The 21676-nt window shown below is 43.7% G+C and overlaps 1 protein-coding gene across 1 annotated transcript in view; it reads right to left on the bottom strand.

Moving 5' to 3' along the window:
* GRIN3A (glutamate ionotropic receptor NMDA type subunit 3A) overlaps positions 1 to 21676 on the bottom strand; it is a 610101-nt gene that overhangs the window by 55370 nt on the left and 533055 nt on the right. Inside the window, exon 7 of the mRNA XM_078677625.1 lies at positions 4384 to 4548. Within this exon, the coding sequence (XP_078533751.1) occupies positions 4384 to 4548 (165 nt within the window). The remainder of the gene's footprint in view (positions 1 to 4383; positions 4549 to 21676) is intronic.

The raw sequence follows: 21676 nt of genomic DNA, 5'->3' as shown, positions 1-21676 counted from the left end.
GAGCCGCATCAGCAAGAAATGAATGATGACCATAACTTCAGAAGAGCTCCTCAAGGATATCTAATGACAGTGGCAACAAAGCCCCACCCCATCACACAACCCACAGAAAGCCTAAGGCAACACCATTGAGATCAGCTCTACCAATGATGATCAGTGAGTGGTTGCACATTTGAAGGTGCTCTACTATCCTGGAAAGGAAACAGACCGGCGCCCAGAAAGGAAGGCACATGGATTGAAACCTGCAACCAACTGTGCACGGTTTTCAATCAACTTTTATTGTCATAAAAATAGCTTAGTGGCAACCGTACTTTAAGTACAGATTGTATTAGCAGAATGATAAGTGGTGACAACTCAGCCTATGGTCAAAACATGCCCAAAAAACATGCCAGTGGGCCCAACCTGCAACCACCGGCTCAAATTAAGCACTGATGATAACCTAGCTTTTGCAATAGGGCAATCTGGATTTAGTTCACGTTTTTACCGCGCATCCTGTACGCCACATTGTAAATAAGTACCTATGTCCACTTCACTAAATGAAATACCTCCAAATATCCATTTCCTGGGATTTCCCATTTATTCTTTTTAGATGCTATCTTTTGAGTTGGGTTTGTGTAAAAGGCCAACTCTACTTAACGAAAGATTAATTCACTAGTTTCCAAACGGGAGTGCATAAGCAACACAAATAAAAATATTCAGCCGGTACCTCAGAAATGAAAGGATGTCGGAGTAAGAGAGAGAGAGAGGTATATTTATCGTTTTGACAGGTGGTGCAGGTCGAATAGAAATTAAGTACTCTATTTAATTAGCGGAATTACAGTACTTTCCGGAATCAATTTTGTTCTCCGAGTTGCTGTAATTACAGTGACACGGTTAAGAGTATGAGGAAAGGCAAGCAATCTTGCATAACTCCTGCTGAACTTTGCCCGGTCGGTGCCAGGGGCCGTGCATTATTAATGATATCCAATCTGCACGTGCCAGATTAACAAACCGCTTTCTGGGATATGCAATTACTCAGCGAGCAACTACAGTGTTTCTAATTTCTTCTACAGAAGCACCACCCCAAAAACAATTTCATGCAAATCAGATCATGTCAACATCATCCTAGATGCATAGGAGTTTACTTTATTCTTGGCGCTGACGTGGTTTCATTAAAACAAAAACAAACAAGCATTTGCAATGCAACAGGTCTCGCATTTACGAGAGTTTGAGTTATTGGCACTGTAAATGACAATGGCTAAAATTATCGCAGTAGCAAGACCTATTGCATTGCACATATATTTTTGTCGCTCCTTGCCACCCTTACACATTAACAGAGGCCACGCCTCTTTCTTTAGTCGAGCTGTGTCTAAAGAAAGGTCTGTGGCCGCTATTAAAGTGAAATTGCCGTATACCATAAAAGCAATTTGTCAAGTTGACAATGTTTTTTTCGCATTAGAGACCACCCACTATACAGAAATCCTTGATAGATATAAAACTATTGTGCAGTAATAATGTCCTTTCCATCTGGACTTAGTCCTTGCGCCTCATGCTTCAACAAGCAAATATATATAATATTGTGCTGTCCCCAGAGGGTGAGGATATGGCTCAGCGGCCAAAGCTACTGATTCAGGAGCTGGGGACAAGTGTTTGAGCCTCGGCATTGGCTCAACATCAAATCACTTTGGGCCATATGTATCAAGCTAATTAGCATTCGCAAAGGCCGAAATTCTGCGAATTTCGGCCTTTGTGAATGCTAATTAGATAAATGGTATGTATCAAACATGTTTGATGCAAAATAAGGAATTGCAAAATTTGCTATTCCTTATTTTGCGATTGCACTTAAGGAATCGCAAATTTTGCAATGTATCAAACAAAAAATATTCAAAAATTGCCATTAAGGAATCGCAAATTACCACCAACTTCTAGTTGGTGGTAAGTTGCGAATTCTTTTCAAAAAGCTTTTTTACAAAAAAACACAGGTGCCATATGACGCCCATACATGCCCTTAGGGCATGTATGTGCGCCATATGCCCCAAAATGTCTTTTTCAGGGGTGCAGCAGGGTGTTCTTGAGACACCCCTGCACCCTTGAAAAAATTCCTAATTTGCGATTAGCAAATTGCTAATTGCAAATTGCACTTTCATTCCTATGGGCCTCCTGGCCCATGGAAATGAATGGGTAATTTGCGATTAGCAATTTGCTAATCGCAAATTAGGAATGCTAAGGAATCGCTATTGAAAAGCGATTTTGTACATACATACCGTTTTGCATTTCCTAAATAGCGATTCCTTAAGATTCGCTATTTAGGAAATGCAAAATAGTTTGATGATACATATGGCCCTTTATCTACTAATGTAATTTTTTTTTAAAAACAGCGTGGTCAAGAGGGGTTGGGAAATGGGGACAAAGATAAACAGACCTCGGAGAGGTGGTTGGGGCGGCAAGCAGTGAGGGGTGAAGCTGTAGCCAAGGAGCGAGAGGGAAACTGTTGTTGCAGGAAAGCATGTTGTGCCTGCAGTAGAAGAATCTCATTAAAGAAAATAATGCTTACAGACTGAAGAATATCTACTGTGTAACAGCAGAAGTAAAAGGGCCAGTCCTCATGGGATATTACAAATGAAGACAAGGCGGTACTAAGGAGGGACTAACAAGCACATCAACCAATCAGGAGCCAGAGTTTAAGAAGAACAATGGCACAAGCCAAAGAAAAATATGGGTGGAAAGTGGGTGGGGCTTCAAGACCATACTCTAATACAGTACGCCCCGCAGAGCAGCGCATGCAGGCAGGTTTGACCTGAAAAACAAACCCAACACTTTCACTCGGATTCAGGAGGAGCAGAATTTGTGTTATCAGCTGGAGTTCCCGCACTTGGTTTTCCAGGGTTTGGGAACACTGCACCCTATTTTTTCCAGGTGACAGTTTTTCTGAACTGACCTGTGACTCCGCATCTTTTGACAGTGTTTATAGACTGTGGGACTCATCTCCTAATAATGTTTATTTCCAAAGAAAAGTGCTAATTACCAGTCTGATACTTTTATGCAACACAGAATACCTATTCGCAGTGACAAGCCAATACCATCCTTCTGGCCCTAACACCCAACTCCCAACAGTTCTCTAATTGACTATCCTATGAACACAGGCTCTATTAACTTTGCAATCAAACCCTGTCATGCAACAATTCCTCCTCAAAAACTCAATACAAGATAACAGCATACAAACTAAGGGACAGATTCTTTCATGCAACGCAGCAAGACAACTTGCTGCGCTGCGTGTAAGGGAGAAGGCAGGAATGTGCCATATCTACAAAGATATGGCGCTTTCCTGCTGTCTGCCTGCCCTGGTGCACATTCTGCTGCCTAGAGCCAACGTAGGCACCTTGCTCCAAGGTGCAAGGGTGCTTGAGTTGCAGGCAGGATTGTTGTTGTGCTGGAAGGGACACCTGCAGAATGCAACACATTTCGAAAGAGGAAACAACGAGAAGAAATACAGATATTTCTCTTTGCCACGCCTCTCCAGGGGAGGAGTAGCATTTTGAAGCATTACCAGGTTTACAAGTGTTGGTAAATCTAGGAATCAGCCAAAATCCATGGGTGGAGCATGGGAGTTCCCCTTCCTATGGCACAGTAACGCAAGGCTGCGACTTGCACTGCCTTGCGTTACTCCAGATTTACCAAGCAACGCAGGGCCATGCAAGGTAGCCTTGCTTTGCATGGTAAATCTCACTTAGGTATTACATTGCTCATACAACACCATGTGTGATGCATGGGCAATACAATACCTTGATAAATTTGACCCTATATATCAAAAAGTAAATTTCTCCTTCAGTTGTGGCTGGTAGGGAAGGGAGGTGGGGTTATATAAAAACAAAAAACACTTACCTTTTCTGACGGCTGCATCTCTCCTCTGCTTCTCTGCTCCAGAAGAAGCTGCAGGGAGCACCTGGCACACAGGCTCACCCTGAGCCAATCACAGGGCTGCAAAGCAGCGTTGTGATAGGTCTGAGTGCCGTGGATCGGGGCTCAGATTGGGACAGGGAGCCTGTGCATATTCCCCACCAGGCTGTCCATTACAGCCTGGTCGGGAATATGGAAAGGGTGCATGACTGCTTGGCTGGCCCGAAATGGCCAGCCAATCAGTCATGTGCACTTAGTGTGCACAGTCCTCTCCTCCTCCCACCCTGAACCCCCAGCCCCGCCCCAACCCAGCTCGTAACAATCAAAAATAAAACGATAACCCTGCTATTATCATTTTATTTTGTACCTTTTCACTGCTCAATGAGCAGTGGGGCAGCGATCCTCTGCCTTAGCGGAGGTGCCTCCACTGTTCTCCTTACAGCATCACAGTAAATCTGTTATGAAAGCGGGCGTTACCCAATAATATCTATAAACAACCAATGAACCTACCTGACTTGTGTGAAGCCAGTACTTTAGCTTGGATTTTTTTTTAATTCTTGGCAGGACCAGCCTGTAGACTATATGCTCCCCGATTGTTGTGAGAATCGATGCTCCGAATCCAATGCAGAGCATAACAAAAAGTCCAGAGAAATGTTTGATGCCCATTTGCAATGTCTGTGTGGAAAGAGAAAAAATCAGAGCATAAATCTCTGAACAGGAAACAAATATAGGGGAATGCATAACATGAGGTGGAAAACGCACTTCCCCACCCAGGCTGGCAATTACCCTTCTCACGACCTACAGCAAATAGTTCTGATGATTTTACACGGTGTCCCATTTTTTGCAGAGGTAAAGATCAGATGTCTCCACCTCTCTCTCCCTCCAACCATGCCAGCTCAGGACCACAACTACACACAAAGTCTCAGATTGAACAGATTGAACAACTAAACAGACCATATCATATGAAATACCATAAAAGGATCTGCAGAGAGCTGTTCAAAGCTGTGAGTATACTGAAAACCAATAACTGTGCATATGGCTCTCACACTTCTTCATCCAACAGACTGCTATGCGCTGCATCCCATAACATGATAATCGCACCTCTTGGTCATCATTCACAATATGGAAACACTTCCCACATATGATCAAAACAAGAACCACATCCTTTCGATCAAGCACTGTACACAGTGTAGGGTGCTACTCATTTAAGCAAACACTTCAGTGCCCAACACAATAAGTAGTAAGTGCTATACAGATACAGTAATACAATACATTCCCAGATGCCTTTACACTTCATCGCTGTTTTCCTCCAATGCAGTCTTAAGCACGTATATTTGTATGATTAATACAATAGACACTGAGTGAATGCTCTGTAGCTTAATCAAACCTTTCTCCATGTAGCCCCCCGCTGTGCACACATAATTGATAACATCTCTTTGCTACCCATTCCAGTCCACACAAAGTTTTGGCTAAACAAGTCTTACTCCAGGAAATTCATGAGTAAGTCACACTTAAACTTAAGCCTAGTAAAAGGTGCCTACTCATAAACAATGCACTGTGAATCAGGCATTGATATGCAAGTACATGTCACAGCCAAGCCTAAGTAAGGCACACCTACTCATACAAATGTTTTGTGAATTGGGACCCAAAGGTTTGAGCTACCTGCAACTTCCTGGACTGCAGGTGGCCCAAGGAGGTTAAGGTTGCCCACAGCTGCTCTTAATGGCTGGCCAGACCACGGAGAGATTACTGTCCACACACCCCTCAAATGGCAGTTCAAGTGCCGGTGCCAGAGCCATGCTGACTGATGAGGTGGCAATACTCGGGTATGCTAAATTTAGACTCAAAACCAACTGATGAACATTCTTGTCCACATTTTCAACCCCACTACTGACATTGTGGACTGAGTTGAAAGTCAGAGGGCATGATGAACATTGTCTGGAGCAAATGCAAGTATAGACCACACAGAATATTTTTTCCAACTTGATGAAGTTAAGCACTTTCTTGCCCTTGTTTCCTCAGTCGTACAACACATTAGAAATGTTGGTGTACACCACTGCAGCAGTTAGCAGCGACTTGAGTCAGTAATCAGTTGCTTTGGAGGCTTGAGAAAACTGTGGGTGCAGGGTTCCATACTGTAATAGAGCTTCCTACAACCACGCATGTCCTGGATGCACAAGTGAACACCCTTCTTTGTCTGATTGTTCTAAAGGATTACATATAAAGTTCTAACCTGACACTCTCATTACAAGTGGCCCGGTAATTGGTGTTTATAACTACTTCGCTAGATAAAATCAAATTCGGTGTAATCGGAACTGATCAGCTGCAATAAATATCACACAATGAAGTGTTTTTGTGGAATAACATGCAGATTTCTGTGCATGCTGCACCAAAATGTGCATGTTCTACTATATACTGGACACTCTTTCCCTGATAAATACCATTAGGTTTAACCTGCTATTTATCACACAACTTATAACTGTGATACATGTGGTAACAGCAGTAATGAAGGCCTGACTGCACACAGTAATGATTTTGGCTCCCTTCACACAGTCACCTGGTCAGGAGCTGAAACAACACGGTGGCAGGAAAGACAAGCAGGAAACCACTGCACAAAGTGGCCTTTCTGCTTGTCTTTGGAGGCAGTAAGCAGCAGATGCCCATTGAGCAGTGAGAAAAACCCTTGGATATTGGCAACAGCCTCAGCATCCCTTTGTTGTTGTTTTTTTTTTTGGGGGGGGCTTGATGGCGGGCAGAGTGCATCTTAGGTAGGTCTCAGCATGAGGCCCTTTCTCCGCCAAAGCCCCATGCCCTCCTCCAGGGCCGGGCGGGTAACCCAAAGCAGCCCTAGCAATTTTCTCAGAACAGCCCCTGGTGAAGCACTGCCTGGCCACTGGAGGCTGGAAACACTTGCTTGCTGCTTTTATTCCTGGGGATCGATTTGCTCTAGAGTAATGAAACTGACCCACACCGCTGAAAAAATGGCCCTCACCCTTCCAGCCTCCCAGGGAAATGCCTGATGCCCAATACAGCCAGTCCGGTCCTGCCCTCCTTACAAGCTGAAATTTATTTACAAGTTGGCAAGTTTGGAACACAAAACCTTGAAGAGAAAATTGCAAAACATGGGCATCACGATTCAAAGCTCAGAATTAAAATGCTTTTGTTTACATCTTCTTTCTTTGACATAAGCAGCCGTCTGACAATACGAACAGAAATGCTGTCTTCAAGGAGGGCAGATATAGTACATAGTATCAGCTGTAGTTATGATAGGGAACACAAGCAGACTGAACCATTTGTATACAAATGTTGATTTGCGAGAGAGATGGTCAGTGAAACAAAACATCAACCAGACGAGTTTCATGGTATATCCCCAAGATGGATTAGTAACGTTGTGGATGTGATTTGCGTGGTATGTATTCTTCCTCCAGTGTCACGAGATGGCCTCTAGACTTGCTAAAGTCGTTAAGTGTGATACACGCACAGATGTCAGAATGCAGAGTATTCTCATGATGGGATCCTAGCAGAAGAGACTAGAGCAGAAGTCTTCAAACTTTTGTCGGCCGAGCCCCCCCATCTAAACCTTTTTACATGTCGAACCCCCCACCGCCGCCACCACCACCTGACAAAAAAGTTCTGGAAGCTGGCACTCTGCATAATTGAGGGCCATTCCCTCCTGCAGAGCCCAGGTCGTATACAGCAAATAAAGGTAGAGTGTTTAGTAAACTGAAGCTTTTGGTAGTCTATGTGCTTATTCTAAAGTTTAAATCAAAAGTCTCCAAGAAAACAATTAGCACATAAAATTACATTGGTGCTTTATTTTTCACATAAAACACAAAATTTAGGCTAGATTAGCAAAGACACTCTCAAAACACAGGTGTGGGAGTGCATGTTTTTCTCCACAGAGACAATGTGTGGATGGATTCTTGCTTCTGCCATACTTAGGTTGAGCAGTGCCTTGAAACGGGAGTGCTCACAAAATGTTGTAATATATTTTTTGCAGTTTTATATAGTGCGAACATGATCCAAAGGTATTGGAGTGCTTTACAGGAGCATCTTTTACATTACACAAGCGCACATTCATTTTTCGAAAGCACAGTGAAATTAAGTGATTTGCCCAGAATCACAGGATGTTGAGCAGACATCAAGAATTGAACCTGCTCTACAGTCATAAGCTCTGGATGTTGTGCCACATCATTGCCCCTAAACAAGATATCAGAAAAAGAAGTTCCACAAAACATGCTTTCTGACTCAATTGAAAAATCCATGATTATGTTGAGTACGGCCAGGTGTTGCCATGCTACCGGTTTTAGACGTCACTTGGCTCGAGGAGAGCTCCAGCGGGTAGTCTCCACTGTGAGCTGTCCCATTTCAATCTCTGCCCTCCCTGCAAGTTTCAACAGCAGCTAGGGCTGTGGGGTCTGATTGATTTCTAAACACTGATAATAATCCTTAGTCCCCCTTTGTCACTCACCTCCACACAGACATGGCGGAAGAGCATGGGTACATGAGACAGGACACAACAGTAAGATATGTTATGGACACGGATTTTATCATCATGTGAGAATTGACAGTATCTGAATCGGTGGCGGGAGCCATGTCAAAAGGCCATAAAAAACCATACAGGACCTCCTGTCTGACCAGTTTCTACTTGCAAAGGGTTGCAGTTCGGACACACCCTGTGGGTGCAGGAGGGTCCCCAAAGTGTGGATCAGAGATAAGAGAAATCCGGAAAAAAGGCATACTCTTTTGACAAGTTTCAGTTGCGAAGACCAGAGGGATGAGGTAGCTGCTGGGCCCAGAGGTGTATTTTGACCAGATAAGGGTGCCGCCCGTAAAGGGCTTCTGACTAAGACCTGAGGGATGCAAATGCCTTCACATCAGGTGTGCAACGCCCATAGATCTCAAAGGGCTTTGTCATGTGTGTCAGCCCGTGATGAGAGAGCTTCCCGGGCACACACACAGACAGTTTTGCAGCTGCCGGGCGCACCTGAGTACTTCACACAAACATGATTGTTCGCCATCACAGACTACTACTACAGCGCTAAGCTACAATCCAAATCTGTGCAATTCAGAAGCTGGTCTTCAAAAGACCATTTCGTGTTAATAAGGCTTTGCTTTTTTTCACCCCTTCCTAGAGCCCCTGCATGTCTACTCTTTCTATTGCTGGAAGAATTAGTCCCCCCCACACCCTCTCCCCAACTGTTGTGCCTCTGGCCTCTGACCTGTGACTCCAGACACTCTCAGCTGACTATGGCTTGGTCAAGGCAAGTTAATTTAAAATGACTTTTCTATGACCACGTTTTCAAACAATGCCATTTGTGAAGTAGTAGATGCAGTGGAAGGTACAATACAATTCACTGGATCATGTGAAAGGTGCAAAGGTGTTACAAACATGATTGTTCGCCATCACAGACTACTACTGCAGGGCTAAACTACAATTCAAATCTGTGCAATTCAGAAGCTGGTCTTTAAAAGACCATTTCGCGTTAACAGGTTTTTTTTCCCACTTCTTCTTAGAGCCCCTGCATGTCTACTCTTCCTATTGCTGGAAGAATTAGCCCCCACCCCCCTCCCCAACTGTGGCGCCTCTGGCCTCTGACCTCTGACTCCAGACACTCTCAGCCGAGCCCACAGCAACTGGAGCTGCAGCAGCTCAGGCTGAGACGCACGACTCGCGACGGTGAAGGGGTAGGGTAAAGTGCGCACCCCCCTGAAGGGATGCTGCACCCCCCCAGGGGGATGCGCCCCACAGTTTGAAGACCTATGGACTAGAGTCTAGAGGACTCACAACACCTTTATGCAGTAGTTGAGTCTAGACAACATTTCGTACCCATGGTTCTTTCTCAGTATGATGAGTGGACGTTTCCCACAACAGGTGGTATTGTTACACATCTTGATGGCCCTCAATTCAATGGCTTCAGACCAATGAAATAGGGAGTCAAACATGTCAGAATTCAAACTTGTGTCATTAACACACTGCACTAAGTGGAAGTAACTGTGATACCTTTCAAGCTTCTCACACTCTCACTTCACTCGCCTAACAATTTGTATTTGGACACTTTTGTAAAACATCATGGACATTGATAGAACGGCTGTACAAGAGGGTGCCCATACTAGGCGCAGGAGGGCTGCATTCATTCCAGATCTCCAGACATCCTTTTGAGATAAAACCACGTGCAATGAATTTAGAAAGAAAGTGGCGGTTATAAAGTTCTGTTGCAGATGCAGCCCTCCAGGGCCTACATTGATATCCATGGTAAACTGGGTAATGCCAATTTAATTATTGTATGATATTTATATGTCACTTCTGTCAAAGCTCTGCACAGATATTAACCAAAGCATGGTATCACAATTAAAATTAGCCCTATTACCATGAAGTGAGCAGATACTTCCTATTAGGAGTTGTCAACTTGGAAATGAGGCAAACATGCAGAACGATGTTTAGCTCTGTGGGTTCCTCATCATTTGTCTTCTTTTCTGGCCCTTCCCCTGTTAAATTTCGCAAGGGTGTGATAATTGTACCAGAACTCTTCTTCTGGCTGCATGATGATCGGAATTTTAACCTGAACTCGTGATCAAGGGCTTAGTGCTGTCAGCACAAGAGCAGAGCCTAAAACACCGTTTTACCTGTTATTCTAAAAAATGTCTGAAAATATTGGAGGATAAGGTTTAGAAAATTTAAGACCTAATATGTTGCCTAAGAAACTCTAGACTCAATTGTAGACTGGTAAGCCAGTGTGGTCGTTTGTCTTAATTGATCACTGAAACCGCCTCAGTTTATTTGGTATTTGAAATGCGGGTACTTGTCTAAAGTGCCTTAACCATTTACATTTTTCTAGCTGTAAGTCTATGTTTCCTAGAGTTTGTAATTACAGGTAGAAAGGTTTGTACAGGAATTGTAATTGTAGGTAGTGTGATGATTACCCTCCGTTGTTTTCCCCTGATATATTCCAACATGTCAAACCTGCCGAAATTTAGCAGCCGGAAAAACCCTGAAAAAATAAAAAATGTGGAATTTGGTGTGTGTGTTTCCAAGTTCAGAATTCAGATTAGGGGTGTTTACTAGTAGTGGTTTGTACCCCAAACCCGGGTAATGGCGATATATCAGTGTAGTAAATACCTCATCCTGTTCAATATAACTTTGAACAACATAAATAAATATATTAATCTGAAGGGCCCCTGATGGGTACATCTCGTCTGGGTTAACGTAGGCACCACAAAATTAAGAAAAAGCTGTCACCATCCAAGAGGTAGTAGGCTCATGGGACTCCGAAGGATATCTCCATTTTGACTAGGCTTGTGGGGAAACGTATGAGGGTCTCCACTTGCACAAGGGATGCTCATGAGGCCACCAATATGAGGTGTGGGGGAACCCTAGTGATTAGGCATCCCCTCAAACTGTCACCAAACCCAAATAATAGAAAAAAAAGCAGAAATAAGTGCATGAGAGCTGCACAGGCGCATCCATAAACTTCTATTGTGATCCTATTAAAGTTGTAGGAAGTTCCATAGGAGGGCGGCGCAATTTTCACATAATTTCCTTTGCGGAAATTACACAAAAGACCCTAAAAATGTGTGAAATTATGTGTTACTACGGGAAATGCTGGTCTGGTATTTTACATTATTGCTTAGTGTGAAATGCATATCGCTGTCCTTTTTAGATGTGAGGATGAATTTCATTCGAAAACTGTGGTGCAAAGTCGTGTTTGATGCAAGCAACTGCCACTCACGTTCTGTACCATTGTGTTGTGCCTAGGTTCCCAAGATATCATTTTTACTCAATAAAAATATCAATTACGTGAAATGGCATAATGCTTTAACAAGCATAACATACATTCTGAGGATTCTGAGATATCATGCCGACATAAATTAAATTTTGTCTGGACCTGCAACCTTAGCCAGGTCATGTTTTGCATTGATTTACTGATACAAACTGCCACTATAGCTTCAGAGCCAAACGTAGCAGGCTCTACCAGTCATAAAAGGCCCGCTCCCTTGTTAAAGGCCTTAGCCAAACATTCCGCCTCTAGAGGGCAGAATGTTCCAATTAGTAAAAACAAAGGCCTCTCGAACCAATGAGGGGATTTAAATCCTCTCAGGCTCCCATAGGCCGTTATTCACAGCAACAGCTGTGAAATGAAAAAAATATTGGCATGTTGCTCTCCGGGCTTCTACCAGCCATTAGAAGCCTGGAGCACTCCAATGTCTTCAATGGAGTGCTCAACATTCCAATGTTCTAATTCATGTTAAAACCAGTACGTGCATACACACAGAGTACAGGCAAAGGAAGAATTAGTAACAACACTTCCATAAGGCACCTTTGTGCGTCACCTAATGTTGAGGCAAAATTACTGAAAAAAGACCCATATATTGCCTATCACATTTTTATTTTGCCTGCAGCGCACAAAATCAAGCAAACCTCTGTTAGCTTGACTCTCTCTTCCACAGCACTTAGGGCCATATGTATCAAGCTAATTAGCATTCGCAAAGGCCGAAATTCTGCGAATTTCGGCCTTTGCGAATGCTAATTAGCAAAATGGTATGTATGTAACATGTTTGATGCAAAATAAGGAATCGCACATTTTGCTATTCCTTAATTTGCGATTGCACTTAAGGAATCGCAAAATTTGCGATTCCTTAAATGCAATGTATCAAAGAAATATTTATGCAAAAATGCCAATAAGGATTCGCAGATTACCACCAACTTCTAGTTGGTGGTAAGTTGCGAATTCTTTTAAAAATGCAATTTATTTAAATTCCAAAGGTGCCATATGACGCTCATACTTGCCCTTAGGGCATGTATGTGCGCCATATGCCCCCAAATGTCATTTTCAGGGGTGCAGCAGGGTGTCCTTGAGACACCCTTGCACCCTTGAAAAAATTCCTAATTTGCGATTAGCAAATTGCTAATCGCAAATTGCCCCTTCATTCCTATGGGCCTCCTGGCCCATAGAAATGAATGGGTAATTTGCGATTAGCAATTTGCTAATCGCAAATTAGGAATGGTGAGGAATCGCTATAAAAAAGCAAATTTGTACATGCATACCGTTTTGCGAATTCTAAAAAGCGATTCCTTAAAAATCGCTATTTGGAATTCGCAAAACGGAACTATGATACATATGGCCCTTAGAGATGAAAACTGCACAGATGGAAAGAGTTTGATCAGTTCAAAGTCCAATAAAGTAGGTTTCAAGATTGCAAGTCCAGGAAGCCATTATGGTTGTAGAAATGCAGTTAAAAAAACTACACATGACTTGCTTTACAGGAAATAGGATTTTCTGCAGAAAGGCAAAGCAAGAGTAATGGATGTGAAGGAAAATACTGAAAGAAATTGTCAAACATATCTCTCACTACAGTGCAAAACCCACTTGTTTATTCAATTTAGTTACAAATGACAAAGTACTGTAGAGAAAATGATATTTCCGCAGTTAAAATGTATTATTCATCAGTGAGTAACATTGTAATATCAGTTTAAAACGCTACAGCAGAAAATGGTTGCAGAGTCAGCAGAACCCCAATAGCCTGAGCTCTAATCAGGTCTATATCTTACATAGAAAGTTTGGTTTTCAATCAAAATTGGATTGTGGCCTAGTCTTGCAACTATATGTGTTCCTATCAGTTCAGGACTGTCTGTTTCAGATGTTCTTGTCTGCTCTGCATGTACTTTCATAGCCCAACATTTTAGAACAGATCAAATTAAGTTACAACAGTCCTGTGCACACATATAATAATACACAGCGTGTTAGTATATAAGAGAGCAACAAAACACAATCTGTTTATGATTTCTTCTGTTCCTTTAATGTGTGTTGGCACAGAGAACAGCCAGCCAACACGTGTTTAGTCTGAGACAAAATAATCCCCAAACCCTTCAGGGCTCAAGTCACAATGGACGTAGTCTATAATCCCTGAACCGGTGATAATTCCAACCCGGTTGGGTTCAATGACAATTAAATGGCGGGTGTTTCTCAAATATCCGGCAAGAATCGAAAGCAGGATTATAATAGGCAAAGTTCCAAGGCATCTATAAAGGTGGGATAACTGGAGAGTATGATATGGTCATCAATGTATTAGTGTGCGGCCACAAAGCCAATACGGGGCCGTAAGGAAGAGATAATTCCGTCCAAAAGTAACGTTGAAGACTGAAGGAGAATTTAAACCGGTCTTGATTGACATGTGTACGTGTCCCTCGTAGCCTAGGAATGGCGTAAATTAAGAACTAACCTCGTGTCAAAGCAACATGCTAAAAGGTAAAGAATAAAAGTGCCACCTGCATGGAATACAATGACCATACCCATGCCTGTGTAGTGTGCTGCTCTATTAGCTGGGACAGTAAACGGGACAGTCACAAACAAGCATTGGCAAAGTCAATTGCTCTTGCTCATGCTTTAGCTACTGGCTGAGCCAATGTCTTTTAGTGATGTTGTAAAGCAGCCTGCTGCTCACCAGCATGGCTAAAAGTTAATGGCATGGCGTAGAGTGGCATGGAGTAGAATGGCATGACGGAGAGTGGAGTAGGGGAGAGTGGGGTAGATTAGGGTGGAGTGGCTGTAAGTAGAGTGGGGTGGTATAGAGTAGAGTTGAGTGGCGTAGAGTGAAGTGCCATAGAGTAAAGTGGTGCGGAGTGGGGTGCACAAGAGTAGAGTGGTGTAGAGTAGAGTGAGTGGAGTGGCATAGAATGGAGTCGGGTGGAGTGTTGTAGAGTAGAGTTGTGCAGGAATAGAGTAGAGTGGGGTATCGTGGATTGGTGTAGAGTGGAGTGTCATAGAGTGAGGTGGTGTAGAGTGGGGCAGCATAGAGTGGCGTGGAGTGAAGTGTTTTAGAGTGGAGTGGCCTAGATTAGTGTAGAGTGGCGTTAAGCACAGATATGGATGCTTTAGGTAGAAGCAATTACCGGATGGCTGGAACCCCATCTTTAGAAATATTCAGATCTCCCACTGACTCAGAAAAAAACAATGACAATCAGACTTCAGAATGATGTCACATGTGGCTACAGCACACTGAACCTTCTCAAAGTGCATACATATGGGATATTTTCGTTAGACAGCTAAATGGTGTTCATTTTATTAATTGGGGAGAAAAACATACCTGGATTGTAATCCTTGACAACAAGCAACCTTAGTGGCCTTAAAAGTCAGTCATTAATGACTGACATAACTTCAAGGGGAACAAATGGAGCTATTTCATTGGCTTATAAACTCATTCCACAAACATTTCTTAAAGTCAGGGTAACTGGAATTATGTGTCAGTAGAAGACAAATTATGCAAGAGGTTCACTAAATTGTGTCAAAAAAGAAGGAAGCTATGCTGTATTATGCATCACCTTCTGTGGCACAGTTACATAGCTATTTTGTCATTTTAACACACATTGATATAAACGGTATCCAGTCAATATGCAAAATACAAAGATTTCTTAACAAAGACTAGCATTCACAGTTGCAGAATGGGGATTTGGGAGACTTCTGACCACATGGAGGTCTGCCTCATGGGGTTTTGGGGGAAGGGGTGCAGTACAGAGGACTGCATGTGGGTTTTTGGGCTAGTTTTGGGCACGCATGTAGCCCAACATAGATAGGGGTGCCATTTTGTATGCCAGCCACCATTTTATTGTGGTAGCACAGTAGTTGGTACTTAGGGGTCCATTAGGATGGCGGACGCACTACATCGTAGCGGCGGTCCCGCCTTGGCTATTAGGATGCGCCCGCCACACTGGCGGGCGCATCCTGTATTTTACCATTGCGGCGGGCGGTGCTGAAAGCGCCGCCCGCCGCAATGGTAAAAATGCACGTTGTGTATTTCAAAGCACAACATGATGGGCACCGCGCGTTGCCTGCCATGTTGCACTTTGAAATGCGGGGGGGTACCATAGGTACCCCCCATGTGCACCCCCCACCCTCCCGGAGCCTCAGGGGGCCGCAACGGGCCACCTGCAGGGATTCTCCACATGCCTTTCACATCATAATATGGCTGTTGGTGTCTAATAGACACCGCCACCATATTAAACATTTTCCGCCCCGGCTGCAAGGTGACCGGGCGGAAAAGCGGTGGCCGGTCTTTCAGTCTGCCGCGGTCCCCCCGCCATACTAATATGGCGGGGGGAAATGGGTGGCGGGCGGTAAAGGATGTCGGGAGGATCGTCACCGGTGGCGATCCGCTCGACATCCTAATGGGCCCCTTAGTTGGGAACTTTGTAACATAATCATCTCGCTAGGATGCCCTTTATAATTTAAGAAATCAGACCTTATTAGACCTTAAAAAGGATTAACTGTAATGTCTGTTATCCCAGTTCCCTCTTGGAATAATTACTATTTTGAGAAAAGTGTCTGTAGTGTAATATGAATGCGCATTAAAAAAGTAACGAAACACATTTCTGTCAAAGAACGCTGGTTACATTTCATCTAACTATGTCAAGATTTTTTTTATGCCATAGGCATAAGCCCATCTGGAGTCTATCAACTGAGTACAGGAATACTGTTTGGGTAACCTAATTGCCCGGTAGCCAGTCCGGCCCTGCACAGGGCCGGACTGGCTACCGGACAGTTAGGAATGCTGCTGAGCTGGGGCTGATTTCGTTAATGGGGACCTGCGTGAGCTAAACGAAATTTGTTTTGCTTTCCGTATTTCGAAGCTCACGCAGGTCTCCATGGACGAAATCAGCCCCCACTGCAGTAAAATCAGGCAGCAGCTCGGCAGCATTCCTAACTGCCCGGTAGCCAGTCCGGCCCTGGTAATGTGTAATTTTATAGAAATGTCACACAGCACTAAACATTTTCTCATTGCATTAGGAGATCAGAACAACCAGTTGCAAGTTTAATTCCTGTTAATATTCTAAACCAAAGGCCTTCAGCTTGTTGCTCTGGAGCAACTGATAATTCGCCGGTACCATAGAAGTAGCTCCCAGAAGTACTGCCCAGCACAGTACGTAATTCAGAGGGTCTTGCCACACTGAAAAAGGCAGCATTACACAGCTCTGGGCCATTATAGTGGCAGCCAGCCTAGCCAAATACAGGGCGACGTAAGCACACACTGTGACAGCCTGCAAGACTTGCAACGTGACCACCTGTCTCAACTCAATTTAAAAAGTCACATGGAGATTTGTAACTTTGCAAATCTCGTTCCATCAGTCAGCGTGTGTGAAAAAGATAAGCTGTTCTTGGAGTGTTTTTCCTCAAAATTAAAAAGCAATATTTGATGGAAAAATCAGTACTTTGAGAAAGTGATATGCTGATGTTTGAAAACGAATTGATTGAAGTTTCAAAACATTTTTAAAACTGCTCTTAGAAAGAGAATTCCTGGTGTGACTGGGAAATTTATAGCTGTTAGTATTTCTTTCATGAAGTGGCCACTTGCTGCTATTGCTGTTACTTCATTAGTCACGTGGACAGTGGCGGCTCCTGGAGGGAGTGCTGCGGGGCGGTGTGGCGGGGTGTGGGGTGTGGGAGGGGCAGGGTTGGGGGTAGTAAACTCCGGCATATGGCCGAACGGGGGTAAGTAAGTAAATAAATAAATAAAGCGAATTACATTGCGCGGGAAGCAATTCATCACTGCAATGCAGCGCGAGCCATGTAATTCGTTTTATTTTATTCTTTACTTACCTCCGTTCGGCCGTATGCTGGAGTTTACTACCCACCACCCTGCCCCTCCCCAGCCTCACCGCCTTGCAGCACCTTCTCCAGGAGTCCCCACTGCACGTGGAGGCATTTTATATTGATATAGCTATTTCTGGGCATTGCTGGTTATAGCCGCATCTTACATAGCTGTAATTGAACGAAACTGAAGACATTGCTTAGTTCAAATCTCTGTTTGATTTATACTTGGAAAACAACAGAGTAACCAACACTCTCCGGTACATGAATGTTATACTGCTATTCATATATTAATAAAATATGGTGAGGCGCTACACCTGCGTTTAAAAGGGGAGCAATTGAGGGGCATATTACCAACAAGTAGCGATAATTATCGCTAAATAGGCTTAGCGACGATTTTTTTATCGCTGCCTATCGCTGGATATGTTAGCAGGGAAAACATTCTATTAGCAACGTTTTTCTCCATTGTGCAAAAATATCCAGCGATAGCGGCGAAATGCGTGAATATCGCTGAGAATACAGCGATATTCACGCATTAGCGACGGAATGCTCTTAGCCATGTTATCCACCTCCCATTGGATAACATGGGTCAAAACTGGTCTGAGCAGGCGTTGGTTTTTGGCGATACCAGGAATATTTCCATCGCTACGCCTGCCTTGCTAATAGGCGATAGCGACGTTAGCGACTGCTTTCAGTCGCTAACAGGTTGGGTACGCCCACTTTGCATGTCATTAGCGATAAATATCGCTGACATGCAAAGAGGGCCTCAAACCGCTCACTGTCGACTAAAAGCTGTCGCTAACATCAGTTTGCTAATAGAGCGATAGAATTATCGCCGCTTAGCAGCCAAAAACGGCCGCTAAACCGGCGATAATTGCCTATCGTCACCCTTGATAATATGCCCCTTAGTGTCTTAAATGCAGAAGAATGTATGAATTGTGTTAGAAACACAGTGAGCCTAAAGCACATAAACATTAAAGGTGCAAACTCAACAATATTAAAATCAGTCTCACTCACATCACCTCTTCTCTGGTTTCAGTACCACACCTGGGGCAGCTCCTCCGCTGAGGCGGAGGAGCGACGCCCCACTGCTCTCAGAGCAGGAAAAATAAAATGATGATAACGTCGCTATTATCATTTTATTTTTCGTAGGTTCTGGGTCTGGGTTAGGTTGGGGCTGGGGTGGCATCACAGGGGGAGGAGTGGTATGCACACTCCAAGTGTGCATGACTGTTTGGCCAGCCGTCTTGGGCTGGCCAAACAGTCATGCACACTTTGCACGTTCCCCAACAAGCTGCATTAATTACATAGCCTGGTGAGGAACATGCCCAGGATCCCATTCCCTGTCTGAGGGCGAAACCACAGCGCTCATACCAATCACAAAGCTGCATTGCTGTTGTGACTGGCTTTGGAGAGGGAGCGTGTGTTCTTCCTGGTTCCGGTCGCGAAGAGACAACGAGGGATGACAGAGGAGAGGCGCAGCGAGGAGGTAAGATGTTTTTTATTTTTTATTTTGTAACCCCCGCCACACCCCCAACCCTCCACTCTCATTCCCTGCCGACCGCTACTGAGCCATATGGGCATCAAGGGAAACAAATAATTATTAGCACCACTACTGCATTCTAGCAGGCACTCTAACCTACTTGCCACGACAGCAATCTTTGTTGCACAGCTTAGGAACTTAACTGTTTCTGTTTGCAATTTACTTGTAAATCTAATCAGATAAAGTAAAATTACTGAACAGGGTCTTTGGCAGAACCTTAGCTTAGCAAAGAACTAATTTTGTGGCAGGTAATTTCCCGAAAGGCTTTTTAAAAGCTAAACTCTACAATTGCTTTTGATCTCATTGCCACTGTTTACAATAGAGGTGAAAAGGTCAATTGATTTTTTTTTCTTACGAGGAGTTACTGACATAGCAAACATGATATTTGCACTATCCTAAAAGACTCTTCACAGTGAAGGTAATTACTGCCTGCAGTGATTTCTGAGCCAATTTCATTCATAATTTTATTTCCTAAAAAGCCATTACCCTGTTTGAAACAGTGATCAGATAACCCTGTAATGGATTTTCTCTTTTCCTTAGGTATATCTTGTACAGCATTAAGAGGGGTCAATGTTTTCCTGGTGTGAAAAGATTGGGTCACTTGTAAGGACAGCTTTAAATAATCAGTTGTTTTCCAGTAATGGACGAATCCGAGCTTTCCTCTGAAAGCATCTTTCTATTCTCGATAGGGAAACCCAGAAGGAAGCATAGTGTTTTCTTGTAATGACCACTTTCATTGTTTTTGTTTCCATTGAACATCAGCCTTCATTAACATTGCATTCTTTATAACATTTCAGTCAGCAGGTTCTAACTATCTATCTGTAATGGCGACTGCTGCAATCTGATTGGTTGCTAATCACATTTCAGTAATGTTTGTCTCTTGTGCCTGTCTCCAACTTCGTATCTCACGATACATTACTGCTATGATGTAGAACGTCTTCTGGCAGCAAGCAGAGTTCAATAAGAGTGTGGTCAAGAGAGACAATTACATTACCTCAATGTCTCTCTTCTTACACATGAAAAGGATTCTACCTCCAAGTCAGAACCCTGTAATTACAGCTTTAAGGTTCTGATCACCCAAGCCAAGTGCTATAACTGGTGACAACATCTTAGAACTCTTTGGTTTTTAAAGTCTCCACTTGAATATAATAAGTCATGTTTTAGAGACCCTGCTAAGCTCTGGGACATCCTCTCAACAAGTCCCCATCCTGCTGTCTGACAGAGGTGCATTTAACTTGCATATCAAATTTGGAGGCTAACTCATTCATTGAAGTGGCAAGAGCCGCACAGTGAGCAAGGAAATGGAGGGTGGGACTTACCTGGTGGTGACTGGACTCCCCTTTCTGGAAGATCAGGTATGCAGTGAGGTTTTTTGTCTCAAGTGGATAGATTCTATTACACGTAGATGTTCCATCGTACATGCCTCCATGGTTGTGACGTGAGTAGGGGCGCAGTATGACACATTCTTTCATGCATGCAAGCCTGACAGCATTGAGCGGGTCCTCTCTGGGCTCGAATTTCACAGTTTTTATGCACATCCCTTAGAACACACACAGACACACAATGGAGAATAGGCAGGGGCAGCTCCTCTACTAAGGTGGAGGAGCGTCGCCCCACTGCTCTAAGAGCTGAGCAAAGTAAAAATAAAATGATGATAACAGAACATTATTATCATTTTTAGTCTGCCTTTAAGCTCCATGTTAGGGCGGGTTGGGGCTGGGCTCGCGTGACGCCATCAGGGGGAGATGTGGTGGTTGCACCATAAGTGTGCATGACAGTTAGGCCAGCCACCAAACAGTCATGTGCAGTTTGCATGTTCTCCACCTGCTGTATTGTAGAGCCTAGGTGGAGAATATCCACAGCCTCCCAGTCCCCTTCTAAGCGCTGAACCACGGCTCTCAGACCAATCACAATGCTGCAGTAAGGCAGCATCGTGATTGGCTCGGAGAGTCTGGGAGCCTGGGGGCTTCCGGGAGGCAGTATACAGCGCGGAAGGAGGAGAGGCGGCGACTGGAAACCCACAGGTAAGTCTTAAAAAAAAATCTACCTCCCCGCCCCCTGCCATTGTCCCCTACCTGCCGCCACTGAGAATAGGCAGCATAGATCTTACTTCAGCCATGTGATGGGTGCAAACAGAAAGCACGGAATACATGTAAAATGTGAATGTTCTGTCGGAATGGCATTGTAGTTCGGGTATACCATCAGTGTAATTCACACTCCCTCCTTTCCACAAAGGAAGCATATGGAGGATGTAATTGATTCGGCAAGGAGTACAAAGGAGATCAAGTATTATGTGTTCATAGTTAGGCCAGTCAATTCCTCCAAATGGAAATGGTGATCAAGCTCCAATCTCAGCAACAGTGTCCTGTCTCCCCTCTTACTCATCTACTTAAGGTACACCCTTTTTCCTATGTAAGAAGTTGTGAAAATCATTGGTGTTAGGTGTAGTGGGGCTTCTGCAACACTAACAGACTCCTTCTCACAGACCATTGGACAATTCAGTAATTGTTTTAGCATGTGAATATATTTTTGGAAAATAACTATTATTATCTTTCTATAAGACTAAAGAAGTATTATTTATAATATGCAGCACATCTTATTACTGAATTAAGGCAAGATATCTCAGTGAGATCTGATTTTGTTTTTTTAGTCTGGAGTGGAATTTCGTATTTTTGGT

The sequence above is a fragment of the Lissotriton helveticus genome, chromosome 2_1 (genome assembly GCF_964261635.1).
Source record: "Lissotriton helveticus chromosome 2_1, aLisHel1.1, whole genome shotgun sequence".
In the NCBI taxonomy this organism is placed as follows: domain Eukaryota; kingdom Metazoa; phylum Chordata; class Amphibia; order Caudata; family Salamandridae; genus Lissotriton; species Lissotriton helveticus.
Note: the sequence above shows the minus strand (reverse complement) of the source record. Positions and strands in the feature narration are given on the sequence as shown.